The 14145-nt window shown below is 42.7% G+C and overlaps 1 protein-coding gene across 1 annotated transcript; it reads left to right on the forward strand.

Moving 5' to 3' along the window:
- Positions 1-4804: 4804 nt before the first annotated feature.
- LOC105048136 (polyadenylate-binding protein-interacting protein 11) lies at positions 4805-11785 on the forward strand. Its single transcript, XM_073260439.1, is given in 11 exon segments — positions 4805-5132; positions 5135-5349; positions 5696-5806; positions 5972-6016; positions 6443-6515; positions 6613-6725; positions 6858-6917; positions 7112-7159; positions 7269-7337; positions 11288-11349; positions 11427-11785. Coding segments are annotated over 11 exon segments (978 nt in total). The 5' UTR covers positions 4805-5008; the 3' UTR covers positions 11485-11785.
- Positions 11786-14145: the final 2360 nt, after the last annotated feature.

Below are 14145 nucleotides of genomic sequence, written 5' to 3' on the forward strand. Positions count from 1 at the left end.
AAGAAAACATTACCCTTATCCTCTCTCTTTTCCTAAAAGAAAGTTAATTATATTTTTTAAGTGAGGCCATTGTCACCATAATTCTCATTTCCTGACCAATCTTTGCCAATTTTCATGCAACCATCAATCGATCATATATAAATCAATACTATGTTAGAATTTGACGTCTTGAGATTCGATTCACATTGAGCCCACATGAGGTTCTGCGACGATGAATAGAGTCCAACGAGCCTAAGATCATCTCAAACGGAGTTTGAATGAAGGAAATATGCTCGATTGAAGATGACACGAAATCTGGAGCGACGGAGGCTGACGGCGATCGGCGGCGGGCGGCGGAGCAGCAGTGGCATGGCAGCGTGCAGCCCGGGCGTGAGTGCGCGGAAGCACGAGTGCGCGGCCCAGCCCAAGCATGCGGGCGTGGGCACAGCCCAGGCCCACGTGCATGCGCGTGTGGGATCAAGCGCCCGGATATCCCGATCCACGGTGGACTGGGCAGTGCATGGGCGGGCGCATGGACTAGACACCCATTTTCCATGGGTTTCTTGCGGTCCATCATGGATCGGTAGCTGTTTCTCCGGTATTTCTCGTGGTCTACGTGTTTTTTCGTGGACCACATCACGATCGGATAGCCTGAGGCATTGCCGGTCACGATCCGAGAGTTCTGAGAGATTTTCTGGGTGCTGTAGGAGACTGTATCCTATTCTTCCACAGCTTTAAGCCTTGGTCCTGTTCCATGAACAGAGAGGTGTGGTGTGTGCGGCTTTGTTCGGCAGTGAACCCAAAGAGCAGAGGCAAGGCGAGGGGCAGGAGCAAGAGGCTTCAGATAGATTGTTGGACAGCGGACAGCAATCGCTTCAGGAGTTCAGAAGGGTCTTCCTAAAAAGAGAGCTTTTGTGAGGAAGAGCTTCTTGTGAGGGAGAGATTGGGTGTACGAGGGTTGAGAGTGTGATCTCCTCTTGTAATTTTTTTCTTTTCTCATAATGAAGCTTGCATGCCCTGTGGAGGTGAGCCAATTTTTGGCTGATCCACGTATTTAATTATTTTTTGTTTTATTTTTTCTCTCTTCCTGCTACGATGTGCGGTATCGAAAAGATCCTGGAAGGTGGTGTCCTAGTCAGACATCCACCAACAAGTGGTATCAGGGCGAGGCGGTACCAGAACGTAAATTGCGGCGGTGGTGAGCAAGATTGAAGATGGAGAAGACATGATGAATCAAGATGGAGATCAATAAGTTTGATGGAAAGAGTAATTTCTCCTTGTGGCAGGCAATGGTGAAGGACGTGCTCATCTACCAAGGGTTAATTGATACTCTCTTATTCGAGGAGAAGCCGACCACTATGGAGGTGCAGGATTGGAGGTGGCTCCAGATGCAGGCGGTGAGTACCATCCGCATAATCTAGTGGATGAATGGTGATCCATATGCTTGGTGAGACTTCCTCGACGGTGCTGTGATCGAAGTTTGAGAAGTTGTATATGGCGAAATCTCTCACCAATACTCTTTTTCTCTGGAGACAGCTCTACTAGCCATGGATGACTGAGGGACAGAGCTTGCAGGAGCATCTCGGTAACTTCCAAAAGATCCTCACTGACCTCCTCAGTATTGGTGAGAAAGTTGAGAAGAAGACTAGGGGCTGGACTTGCTAGTGTCGCTTCTCCCTTTGTATAAGTCCTTGGTGACTGCTCTTCTAGTGGAGAAGAGCACCATCAAGATGGACGAGGTCACCGTGGTGATTCTCCAGAATAAAGTTCTCAAGAGGGAGAACTTAGCTTCGAGCTCAAGTGGCGGCGCTCAGCTTTGGTGGTTTCTGAAGGAGCAGGAGGTGATAGATGGAGCGACAGAAGATCGCGACGAGGGCGGTCCAAGTTCAGGATGAAAGACTTGAACAAGATCAGATGTAATCGATGTGACGAGTTGGAGCATCTAGCCAGAGATTGCTCTCAACTCAGGGATCGGACAATGGCTACTGTAGCGACGGCCAGTAGCGATTCAAAGGGTGATGTCCTAGAGATATCTGACGAGGTATCTAATTCTTTCCAGCAGTAAATTTTAGATTCTACATCACCTATCATGTATGTTGCAGAGAAGAGCAGTTTGACTCCCTGCAAAACTATGAGGGCACTATTTATTTGCCGGATGGATCAAGCTGTGCGATCAGAGGTATCAGGACGGTCAGCTGAAGGACACATGATGGTGCAATGAGGAGATTGGGAGAGATCCGATACATATCCAATTTCAGGTGAAATCTTATCTCACTGAGCAGACTGAATTCGAGAGGCTACAGGACGGTAGATGGTGGAGGAATCCTGAAGGTATTGCGTGGTGATAGGATTATTCTGGAGGAAAAAAAGAAGATGAGAAGATATTACTATCTGACGGGGAGCCCAATGCGAGGTGGAGCTTCAGGAGTCAGGAGGAGCCCAGAGCAAAGTGGAGCTCCAGGTAGAGGTGGATCGGGCATGAGATGCAAGACTCGGGAGAATGAGAGACGATATCGCAAGGTGAGATTCCTATTACGCAGGATGAACCCCGAGCAGGTCTCAGATCAGGAGGAGCACAGCATACGATGGAGATGGGATCGAACGATCTGGTTCGACTCCCATATTTGTCCATTCATAATCAATAGGCGATTGTCCCCAGATATAGGGGTGAGGAGATCCAGAAGCTCTTAGAATCAGAAGAAGCCGAATATCAAGTCGAGATAGAGATTGTAGTATTTGATGCCTCGAGATTCGGTCTATATTGAGCCCACAGCGAGGTCCGCGACGACGAACGGAGTCCAACGAGCTTAAGATCACTTCAAACGAAGTCTGGATGAAGGAGATACGCTCGATTGAAGATGACACAAAATTCGAAGTAGCGGAGGTCGGTGGCAGCCGCGCGGCGGGCTGGTGGAGCAGCGGTGGCACAACAGCGCACGGCCCAGGCACAAGCGTGCCGGAGCATGGCTCAGGCCCAGACGCACAAGCACGGAGCGCGGCCCAGGCCCAGGCGTGCAGGCGCGGGCGTGGCCCAGGCCCACGCGCACGCGTGCGCAGGATCAGGCACCCGGATATCTCGATCTATGGTGGACTGGGCGGTGCATGGGCGGGCGCGTGGATCGGGCACCCGTTTTCCATAGGTTTCTCACGGTCTATCATAGACCGACAGCTGTTTCCCCAATGTTTCTCACGGTTTACGAGTTTTTTCGTGGACCACGTCACGATCAGACACTTGGGGCGCTGTCGGTCATGATCCGAGGGTCCTGGGAGGTTTTCTAGATGCTGTAGGAGACTGTATCCTATTCTTCCACGATTTTAAGCCTTTAAAAAGCCTTGTTCCTTAAACATAGAGGTATAGTATGTGCGGCTTTGTACGACATGAACCTAGAGAGCAAAGGCGAAGCACCGACAGGAGCAGAAGTAAGGGGCTTCAGGCAGATTGTTGGACAACAGACAGCGGTCGTTTCAGGAGTTAAAGGAGATCTTCCTAGAGAAGAGTTTTTGTGAGACAGGGCTTCTTGTGAGGGAGAGATTAGGTGTACGAAGGTTGAGAGTATGATCTCCTTTTGTAATTTTTTTCTTTTCTCATAGTGAAACTTGCATGCTTCGTGGAGACGAGCAAATTTTTGACTGATCCATGAATTTAATTATTTTTTATTTTATTTTTTCTCTTTTTCTGCTGCGATGCACGGTATCAAAAAGATCCTTCTAATTTTTTTTTTTTTTTTGATAAAAAAATTTTCTCCCACTTTTTAGATTTGTGGCCAGAACAAACCCCATTCAAGCTTCTCGCAACCATCAACTGGCCCTCAGAATCTTCACAAATCTTTCCTGTTGGTAGGATTATATCCATCCACCGACCTCTCCCCACTAGCGTACGGCCAATCCTTTTCACAATCATATACATCATAAACCTTTTCACCTTCTCAATCTCACATACGTGATCAAAACTCTTCTCCACGGTAGATATAGATCTTAACATTTCGTAAGCTTTCCACCTCTCTTACATGGATGACCATGTCCTTTTCAAACATATCGTCATGTTCAACTCTCTCTCTCTCCACATCTTATTTGATCCTGGGACGGTAAAACTATAACAGATCTGTTGCTTAAAAAATAAAGGAACAGATGAAAAAAAGAAGGAGACCACCATTCAAATACCAAACGTATGCGACTTTCAAACCCATCCAAGGCGGCACCGTCGTTCTAACATTGCGTCAAGAAGTTGATGGAAGCCTTTTGGGGAACGGTTGCGGATGTGATCCCATTTCACGAACAAACACGTCCGTCTCATTCCCATCCCTAACACCGAAATTATACATACAAACGCACCAACCACGCAATTGCTCCAATAATCCCATCCCCAGTCTCTCCTCCCTCGGACAAAAAGAGAAGAAAAAAAAAAAAAACTAATGAGCCATGACTGATTCAATAACTTAAACATTTACCTTTCCTACAAATTTTTATCCTTCAAAAACTTCGTACAATGCTAAACAAAGAGCAAAGTCTAGGCAGGCAACTGACACCCACGCAAACCCCAAATTGTTCTACACACGCGTGCAGAACTAGCAACCTGAACGACTTAGCCGACCGAAGCTTCCGTTAATATTATTACTCATCACCCAAAGGGGAAAAGAACAAAAAAAAAAAAAGAGTGGAAATTGTTTATTATCAATGCCCATCTTCTATCTAACGAAGGAAAAGAGAAGTAAAACTTTTTCCTTTCTCTGGAAAGAATTGTTCCGTGTAAAACAAATTTTGGGAGTGCAATTTAGATTTGGCTATCTATTTAAAGCCAATACTGGATAGCGACGGAGCCCTCCCCGGCCCGCCCCTTTCTCTCTATTCGGTTCATCACTTCTTTTTCTCCCTCTTCCCGTTCCTCATCTCACCCCTCGTCCTCCTAAAATAGGAAGCTGAAGAAGTGAGACTAGAGGAAGAAAAATAAAACTCAGCGAGCGATCGCTGGCTGTGGTGGGGGAATTCCTTTTTTCGGCGTTGGATTGGTGATTTGTTGCCGTCAACGGAAATGGCTGCGATGGCGGAGAACGCGATCGGGTCGGACATTCACCGGCCGGTGGCGGCGGCGGAGAGGGAGTACCAGAGGGACGTGAGGAAGCTGGTGGACCTGCTCTCCAAATTGAACCCCTCCGCCAGGAGTTCTTCCCCTGGCCTACGCCGCTGCGGCCGCCGACGGCGGCACTGGCGCCGGGCGCCGGCGGGGGGAGGAAACCCAACGGGCGTCTCTCCGCCGATGCGCCCATTTTCGTGGCGTCGTCCGATTATAATAGTAATGACAATCAGATTGTTAATGGGAGTAATAAGGACTCGAGCAGCGATGGATCGGTGAACAATCAGCCGAATCGAGGAGTACTGGCTCTGATTCTTTCGTCCTGCTCTATTTTTGTTTTGTTTGAATTTTGCGATGTAGATCGTGTGGGTATTCGGTTTTACAGGGTTTTGGGGTTCTATATCTTGCAAAACATTGATTTTTTTTTTTTTTTTTTGTTTCCTTGGATTATACGAACAGATTAAGGAACATGGGATAATTTGGACAGAGATTGTTGTGATCTGTCGTGTTTCAAATTTGGGCAAGAAATGTTTAATTATAAATTTTCTCTGTTAAATATTAGTTTTTGGAGACTTTGTCAAGAGAAATTTGGCCGTTTTGTGAAGTTCCAGGTGATTAAAAATTTTCTTTCTTTCTTTTTCCCAGAGGAGGAATGGTTATAACCAGGGGTGGAGGAAGGTGAATGATAGAGCCCGGAGAGCTGTGCGGGAGGAGAGCATCAGGCGAACTGTATACGTTTCTGAGATTGATCAGCTTGTGAGCCCACGAAAGAAGAAACTTGTTTTCCCTTTTTTTTTTTCCTGCTGTTAGTTTCTTATATGTCACTTAAAAAACTTGTCCGGTCTTATGCTGCTAATGTTAGTAGTTATCTGATTCATATTGCATTGTGCTAATCCAAACCCTGTAACTAATAAATTTCAGGTTACTGAAGAGAAGCTTGCTGAAATATTTGCTACTTGTGGGCAAGTAAGTTTCTTGGTCTGCAACTTGCAGAAGTTATCCAAATTTGCAGGATGTGCTGTGTATGATAAGATGTTGGAAAATTATGCAATTGATCAGAATAGAATGAAATAGATTGCTACACCAAATGCATTGGTATTCTTTATGTTTATAATATAACGTGTATGATAAGGTGTTGGAATTATCCAAATTCCTTTTTTTTTTCCATTCATATTCTTTTATTATCAGAAGCTAGGTTACATTTATTGTTCTGGTTCATTTATTACATCTGTTGTTATTGTCGGTGATGGTGATGCTAGATATTTCTCAGTCAACTATTTCTGTTTCTATCTTAATAGAAATTCAGAATACAGTTGTCAATCAAAAAGGCTGATTTGGCACTTAGCAATGCACTTCTATTTCTCTGACTATTCTAACATGTTTATAATGAAGGTAGTTGATTGCCGGGTTTGTGGTGACACCCATTCAGTTCTACGATTTGCATTTATAGAGTTCGCTGATGAGGGTAAGTTCATTCAACAGCCTGATTGTCTTAGATGTATTTGAATCAGTAGTTGTCCCATGCATCTCATAGATCAAAATTGCGGAACTTTTTCTGATAGATGGTGCAAGAGCAGCATTGAATCTTGGTGGGACCGTGCTAGGTTATTATCCTGTCAGAGTCTTACCTTCAAAGACTGCTATCTTGCCTGTCAATCCTAAATTTCTTCCACGGGTGAGCATTAGTAACATCTTTTCATGCCTATGCTTGTACAATTGTACAGTGTAACTTAGGGAGATTGTGCTGCAGTTCTTTTGCTACTGTTCCCTTTGAAATATTTCTTAATGTTGTCACCGACTGGTGCAGTCTGAGGACGAAAAGGAAATGGTTGTAAGGACAGTTTATTGTACAAACATAGATAAGAAGGTGCGCAAATTCTGCTCCATGATCTGATTGTGGTGTTTTGAAGATATTGACAGATATATTGTATGGCTTAAATAGAAATATAACTGGTACCTGAACAGATTGCTTGTGCAAGTGATTGTGGTCATTACAATCTTGGAGCTTTTGCTGCTGATTGAATGGAAGCTTTTTTATGACAGCCTTTTCTTCTTGTGCAGGTTACTCAAATAGATGTAAAGGTTTTCTTTGAACTAATTTGTGGCGAGGTCAGCATGTTACCCTCAAACTAGTATCTATTTATTCTTTATAATCAATTGATAAAGATAGTTAAGCTTGCAGAGTTTTCATCATCAGACAACATTTTGTTTCACACAGGTTTCTCGTCTGAGGCTTCTTGGAGATAATGTGCACTCCACACGCATTGCCTTTGTTGAATTTGTTCAGGTAATCATACATGAACTTGATTTTGCATGAGTGAAATTCTAACTTTATATATACAAATGATTTAGGTAGTGGATTTGTACATTAGTTGGTCATTCTTCCTCTGCATCTTAGACGAGTCCAATATCATTTGCACTTTGCACATGTGATATCTCTCTGCCTTTAGGATTGCTTTTGAAGCACAATAAATATCTAACCATGAATGTATTTCATAAGGATCAAAAACATTGCATATCATGTTTGTTAGATAGAGGTGAGAAAGGGCAGATCTGGTTGGCACTTGGGTGTTTTTTTTGGAGGGGGGCCTATATTAGTTTGTCATCTTTTTTAAAACTCTATTTCTCTGTCACCCCTGATGGCATGAATGCCTTCATTCTATGCCAAGTTGCCAACACTCAGCATACAATCAGTTTTGTTGAATGTAGTTGCTATAGGCCTATGTTGGTCACTGCTTTTGGGTCATCTTTTATTACTCTATTTCCTTCTCATTTTGCCCATGTTGCTCCTATGCCATCACTATAAGGGAAAAAAAAAAAGCCAGCAGTGGTTAGAGAAAAAAGATGACCCAAAGGCAGGCTATGCCGTTGCTTCCTTACATGTTGTTGAGCCTACATTCCAAGCTTGCAGAGCTACCTCAGCAAATAGCAAGTTCTCTGGCACAGTAATACTGTATTGGCTGCTGTAGTCGTGATGATACCTGCAACCTAAGATATGTGTCAGTTTGCACGGTGTACAAGACCTTAGCCTACCTCTCTTATGGCATAGCTTCATTTATCCTCATCTGTGCCTCTAGGCTAATAGGTGGTTTCCTAGAATCTTCCATTTCTCATAGCCAAATCACAGTTGGTCTCCATTATCAATGTCATGGCATAGGTCCATCACCCTATAACTGCATCCTAGTTGCAAACTTTTCCAGATGTTTTATTTGTTCCTCAGTTTTTAAAGTTGTGTTTCATTACTTAGCACATATCTTGTGATCAACCTGTATTGTTTCCTTCCTCTTGTTATATGTAGAATCTTTTTGCAATTTAGAGGCTTGGAGCTGATTGTAGAGTTGAGAGGCTTTATTATCTGGAATATGTACATTTCCAATTTGCTATATTTAGTTCTTCCATGCTCTTGTCTTTCTCCAATCTGTGGCATCAAATTCTATTATTGAGTTCATTCCTTTAGGCTATACATTCTTTGATGCATGCAGTTATGGATATATTATCTTAGACTCCAGGGCCTATACTTTGTCTTACCACTGGGTCTAACTTTTAAATGAAGCAAACTTTGGCCCCTTTGGCTTAGTTCATTCTATGATGGCCTCCACTTCAGTAATTGCAATTCTTTTTGCTTCTTGTTAGGCTAGTTCCCTTTGAGTTCCTCTGTTTCATTCCTCCTACATGTCCCTGCACCTTTTGGTGAATCCTTTCATTATCTTTTCCATTGGATAAAGCTCTCTACTTGATGTGGCTTTATACTCAGATTTAAATGCAAGATTGTCTTCATTTGACTAGGTATGCCATGTTTGCTTAAGGTGTTATCTTATTTGTTTGGCTTCTCTTTTCTTATGCATTTTACTAATCTTGAAGCTTTGTATGTTCCACCCACCCCCTCTGTATTTTTTGTAATGCCATTGTAATTCATGCCCTTTCCCTGGAATCCTCTCATTCTTAGGTACTTTCTTTTAGAAGGCCATTTATTTTGCATGCTCTTCTCAAACTAGAACAACTTTTGAGTCTTTAGCTACTTAAGATCTTCTTCCAGTGTCCTTTAATTGATGCTCCCTCCAATGTTTTCCCTTATTTGTCAGTTCCTTATATGAGGATGGTGGTTCTACTGATTATTAATATGAGGGAATTTAGTGCCTGCGATATAGTAAAGAATTTTTTTCTTTTATCTGTACATGGCTCCAACTTTTCACATACATGTGCCCCCATGTGCATCCACAGTGGCATCTACAGGGCAATCACATCTGCAGTGGTGTCTCGAGGGCAACCACATCACAAACAGATGTGTGCAGGTACATCTGTAGTGGCATCCAGAGGGTGATCAGCCGATCACACACTTACATATGTATAGTGGCATCTAGAGGGTAATCGCACCTTGATATCTTCATTTTATAAGGCAATGCATACTTTTCAAAGGATTGACTCGTGACATCTTTTCACAATTTCATTCATTTAAGGATTTTCAACCTTTTATGTTCTCTGAAATGTCCTTTTCACTCTCCTTCTTTTATCCTCTTATCACTTAAAACTAATGCACCTTCTTCTGAAGATTTGCATCATGCGAAGGTGCTTTTTCTTGGTGACATGTTAGTTTTGTATCATCTTGTAGAGCATCTCTTAGGCCTCCAACAATATCAGATATCCTTCTGAAGAGTTTTCAGGACAATGGTTCCTCTGATGCTTTCCCCTTAAAGCTTATTTTATCTTTCAGATGGCAGTTGTATAACTGCCCGGCATCATAATTCTAATTGAATGCAATATCTCTCAGATAGTTTTGGTTTCACATCATGGTCAATTCATATCTTCTACAAATTAAGTCTTTTTGCAGCCATTCATGTTTGGGTTTACATCCATGATTGTTGGCACTTGGTAGTTATGGGTATGATGTTCTGTGCTTCATAGCAAATCCATTCATAGCTCCTATCAGCTATATAGTGGGTTCGCAACACTAGGGCCAGTTTTGTAGTTTCAGTGATGCAGTGAAAAGCTTTTCCAGTCACTAGTACATATTTTAGACAAGCTTCTGGGATGCTGTTTGAGCTAGTGGTTCTATTCATAGATGATTTACTGTGAAATTTGTGCCTTCTTGGAGGTTGTCTTGTTCTTAGAAGAGCAAGAGACAGGATATCATTTTTACAATCTGTGTGTTAAAGCCAAATGTCATGTGATCGCTTATCCTTTGTTCATCTGGTTTTATGGTCTTTTGACATAGGTGCCTTATTTAGGCATGAAAATTAATGAAGTGCTAAGCTAGCAATCATTCCTTTTTTCCTTTTTTTAAGAAGAAGAAATATCGTCAGATTGATTACTGCATTCTGATCTATCCCATTCGATTGCCTTTATTTATCCATTTAGAATAGCTAGGCGGACTTCAACTAAGGTTTAATACTTTAATATATACTACACAGTGCAAAATTTGGGTGCTTGATCCATGGTGAATTCTAGGGGAGTATTAGGAAGGCTGATTGTTGTATGTTTCATTTTCTGACTCATACAGTAGTTGTACTTCTATCATATTTATACATACATGAGAGGGCTATAACTCATTGTAACTGTATCTATGGCACTGTTGCCCCCAAGTTAAGATTCCTGCTACCTAAAGTTCTTCTCTAGTTCTTATATGTTGGATCAAAGGCATGTAAAATGGTACACATACTTAAGGCAGGAGTAATGAATTAAAGATGATGTTGGCACTAAAGACTGCAATTGTTTTTTGATGAGGAAACATTATATTTCACACCTCCACGATAACAGTTATGATGTTCACAGAAAACTGCAGTTACATGCATTAATCTTGATGCTTGACTTATGCCAAATTATTTGAGGGTATCTCTGTCATTTTGGACAACAAAATGATGTCAGTACCTCTGTCAATCTATTTTGTAGTAATATCTCGAAAGATTTCCCCTTGTAATTGTGCATAGATAACTATTGCCCTCTTTCATGGATTCCATTTCACTCTTGTATCTATCCATTTTACTCGAGCTTTTCTATTTCAAGGCATGCACAATGATTTCTAGCTTGCAATTCCTTCAGGGGACAACAGACTCTTGGAAAGGGCAAATATCCACTGACGTTGCAGTTTTCTTTCATGATGCAATAAGCATCTAGATAATTTCATCTTCACCAGAAATTATATCCTCACACTCTTGACTGTATTCACATGCACCAAACGTATATGTTTTCTACCGATGCCTTCTGAGATTTTTGCTTTCTCTTTGTCTTTATCGATGGCAGGCAGAAAGTGCTATTTATGCTCTGAAATGCAGTGGCATGATTTTGGGAGCTCTTCCTATCAGGCATGGTCCCCAATCTTCAATTGCTTGAAAGAACTATAGGAACTTTCCTAATCTCTTTGGCTTTGTGGGTTGTTCAGGGTGAGTCCTTCAAAGACACCAGTAAGGCCACGAGCACCTCGAGCAACGCTACACTGACTTGGCTTTGGCTGACCACTGGATCTACTGAAGAATTCCATAAGGCGAGAATTTGTTCTGGAGGGCTGATAAACTGTTGCATATGCATAAAAAGGTTATCGACCAAGAGCATTTTCTGAAACCCAACATGACCCACCTTCCACCAGGATTTAGTGTTGAATGAGACCTTGTAGCTTTATAGTCCGGCTCTCTATCCTTGTTTTATTTGTTCTTTTTCACTGCGACCACCAGACAAACTTAGTGGGCAACAAATTAGTTTCTGCGGATGATCTTATTTATCTCAGATAAGAGATTACCTAAATCAAGCTAATTAGATACCTAGGCAATTTATTGATGTTTTATCACCAATATAATCATGTTTAATGGTGCCTGCCTCTAATTATCGTAAATTTTTTGTTGGAGACTGGAAAACTTGTTTTCCTTTAGATATATTACTCTTGATGGGGAATTCCATGTTTAACTGTTACAGTATGCAAGGACACACCTTTTGTAGGTCAATATAATGCACCACATTCGATAAACCATCCATCTTTTACTTCTGTTACCAAAATTTTACATCATATTTATAAGAGAGGACTTTAAATGTTTGAACATGAAAGATATTGCAATCCTAGGTTGTTGGTACACGTCTTTGAGAAGAGTACTGCAGGTAAACCCTGTGCTTACTAGGATTAGTGCTAAACAAGGTTTTGTGACTACTAGGTGGTATGAGAAGGGGTTTTAACATCCATTGTACCTCCAGCAGTAAACCTGGTTGGGGGCGCACTAAGTATTATTTTTTCAAAAAAATTTTCATAGTTCTTCACCAGTCGTCCTGCACTTGCTATCCCCAGTAGAAGGAGAAAGAGAAAGAAGGATGCACTGATCGCTTTGGAAAAATTCCTATAGTGGCTTAGTCATTCTTCCATTAAGAGAAAAGCCCAATCACTCATATGTCATATTGAGTTCTGGGCTTCCCTGCTTTGCTCCAACGGTTACAGTTTTTTCTTTTTTTAAAAAAAAAAAAAAAGTATCCAACGTTCCTAATGCGTTGCCTGGTGCCTTGTGATCTGTATCACCCACAAGCTGAGGAGTCTGTGATGCATGGGAGCTGCTGGATGCCCATCAGAAGGCTGCACAGTAGGAAGGGGGAGGCAAACCATGTCCTATTCCATTAGATTGGCACACGCTAAAACTTTTTACAGAAAGGTTCACATTTTTACCAAAGAAATTTATTTATGCCAACGAAATGACTCAAATTTGATGCGGCGAAAGCGTGCTTAAGAAGACTGTTTCCAGAAAACTAAAAGTGTACTGAAAAGATTGTATCTGAGAAAAAACTAAAGATATATTGCAAAAGGAGTGTACTTTTGAAAGGGAGTTCAGATACATATGCAACTATCCGAAGATTTTTGCACCATAATAAGACAGACTAAATGTAAGCACATATTGTATAAATCCTTGGCACTTGTGATTCATGTGGGCTGTAGTGTGGATGGCCGTAATTGCTTGATTTGATATGTCGTTTAGATATAATTTTGATATATACTCCCAATTTTTGATGCTTTGTCACTTCTCTTGTTATGTTCTCTCGAGTAAATATTGGAGTTCATGAATAAATATTATATATATGGAGTACTCATACATGTTTGTTTTCCTTGTAAGGGCAAACTCCATGCTTTGCGTATACACAATGAAGACATGAGAAAAAAATGTGGAATTCTGGTTCCATCATAAAATGGATTTTTGAGAGTAAGATCAAAAGGATGAATATACAAAACTGCTAATGCGTGGAGCACCTACCCTGGCTTGTTAATGCCACAAGCGGTCAGTCTTTGACTGCCATCTACGAGATGGAGTAGGTTTTCCAGTCATTTTTCCTCCACGAAGTCTCACAAATCTACAATTTGAAAGTGTTGGGAATACCCACCGACCGACCGACCGATGGCCGGAGGAACCGACCGACCGACTTACGGTCGAAGGGACCGACCGACCGACTGCCGGAAGGACCGACCGACCGACCAACGGTCGAGCGGACCGACCGACCGACTGAGGATATGTCGGACGCACCTTTCCCGACCGACTGAACCCAGAGGTCTGATGGCCGACTCACGTGAGAGTCGCCGACCATCGGAGGGCCCGACCCACTCAGCTGGCCACCGACTTAGGGTCGGTCGACTCCTCCAATCGCCGTATAGCCGCCAGACCTTGTCAGTTCTGACAGCAACATGCGGCACGGCTATCTAGGGGCATTGTCCCGCCGAGGGCACTGTCAACCCTGGTGATTTGACAGTCACACGGCGACATGACACTTTTACGGCGACTCTGACAGTCTACAGTGAGTTGACAGTTCCTCACTTGTCTGCGCCATTAATGACGGCGTCGTACCGTGCTCCACTATATAAATCGGGGAAGGCAACAGTGTAAGGGATCCGCTCCATCTCCATTCTCGCCTTTGAAACCACAGGCTTGCTCCTCCCTCTCCCTCTCTCTCTCGATCGAGCTCTCTGTCTTCATTTCACTGTTGCCCAGTCACCTCTCTGACTTGACCGTCGGAGGGTCTCCGCCGGAGCCGCCTCCGGTCAGCGTGGACTTCTCGTTTTTGCAGGTGCTCGTTCTCCGACGATCGGACGACGAGGCGATTGGCCGCAACAGATTGGCGCGCCAGGTAGGGGACACGAT

This window comes from Elaeis guineensis, chromosome 7 (genome assembly GCF_000442705.2).
Source record: "Elaeis guineensis isolate ETL-2024a chromosome 7, EG11, whole genome shotgun sequence".
Lineage (NCBI taxonomy): Eukaryota > Viridiplantae > Streptophyta > Magnoliopsida > Arecales > Arecaceae > Elaeis > Elaeis guineensis.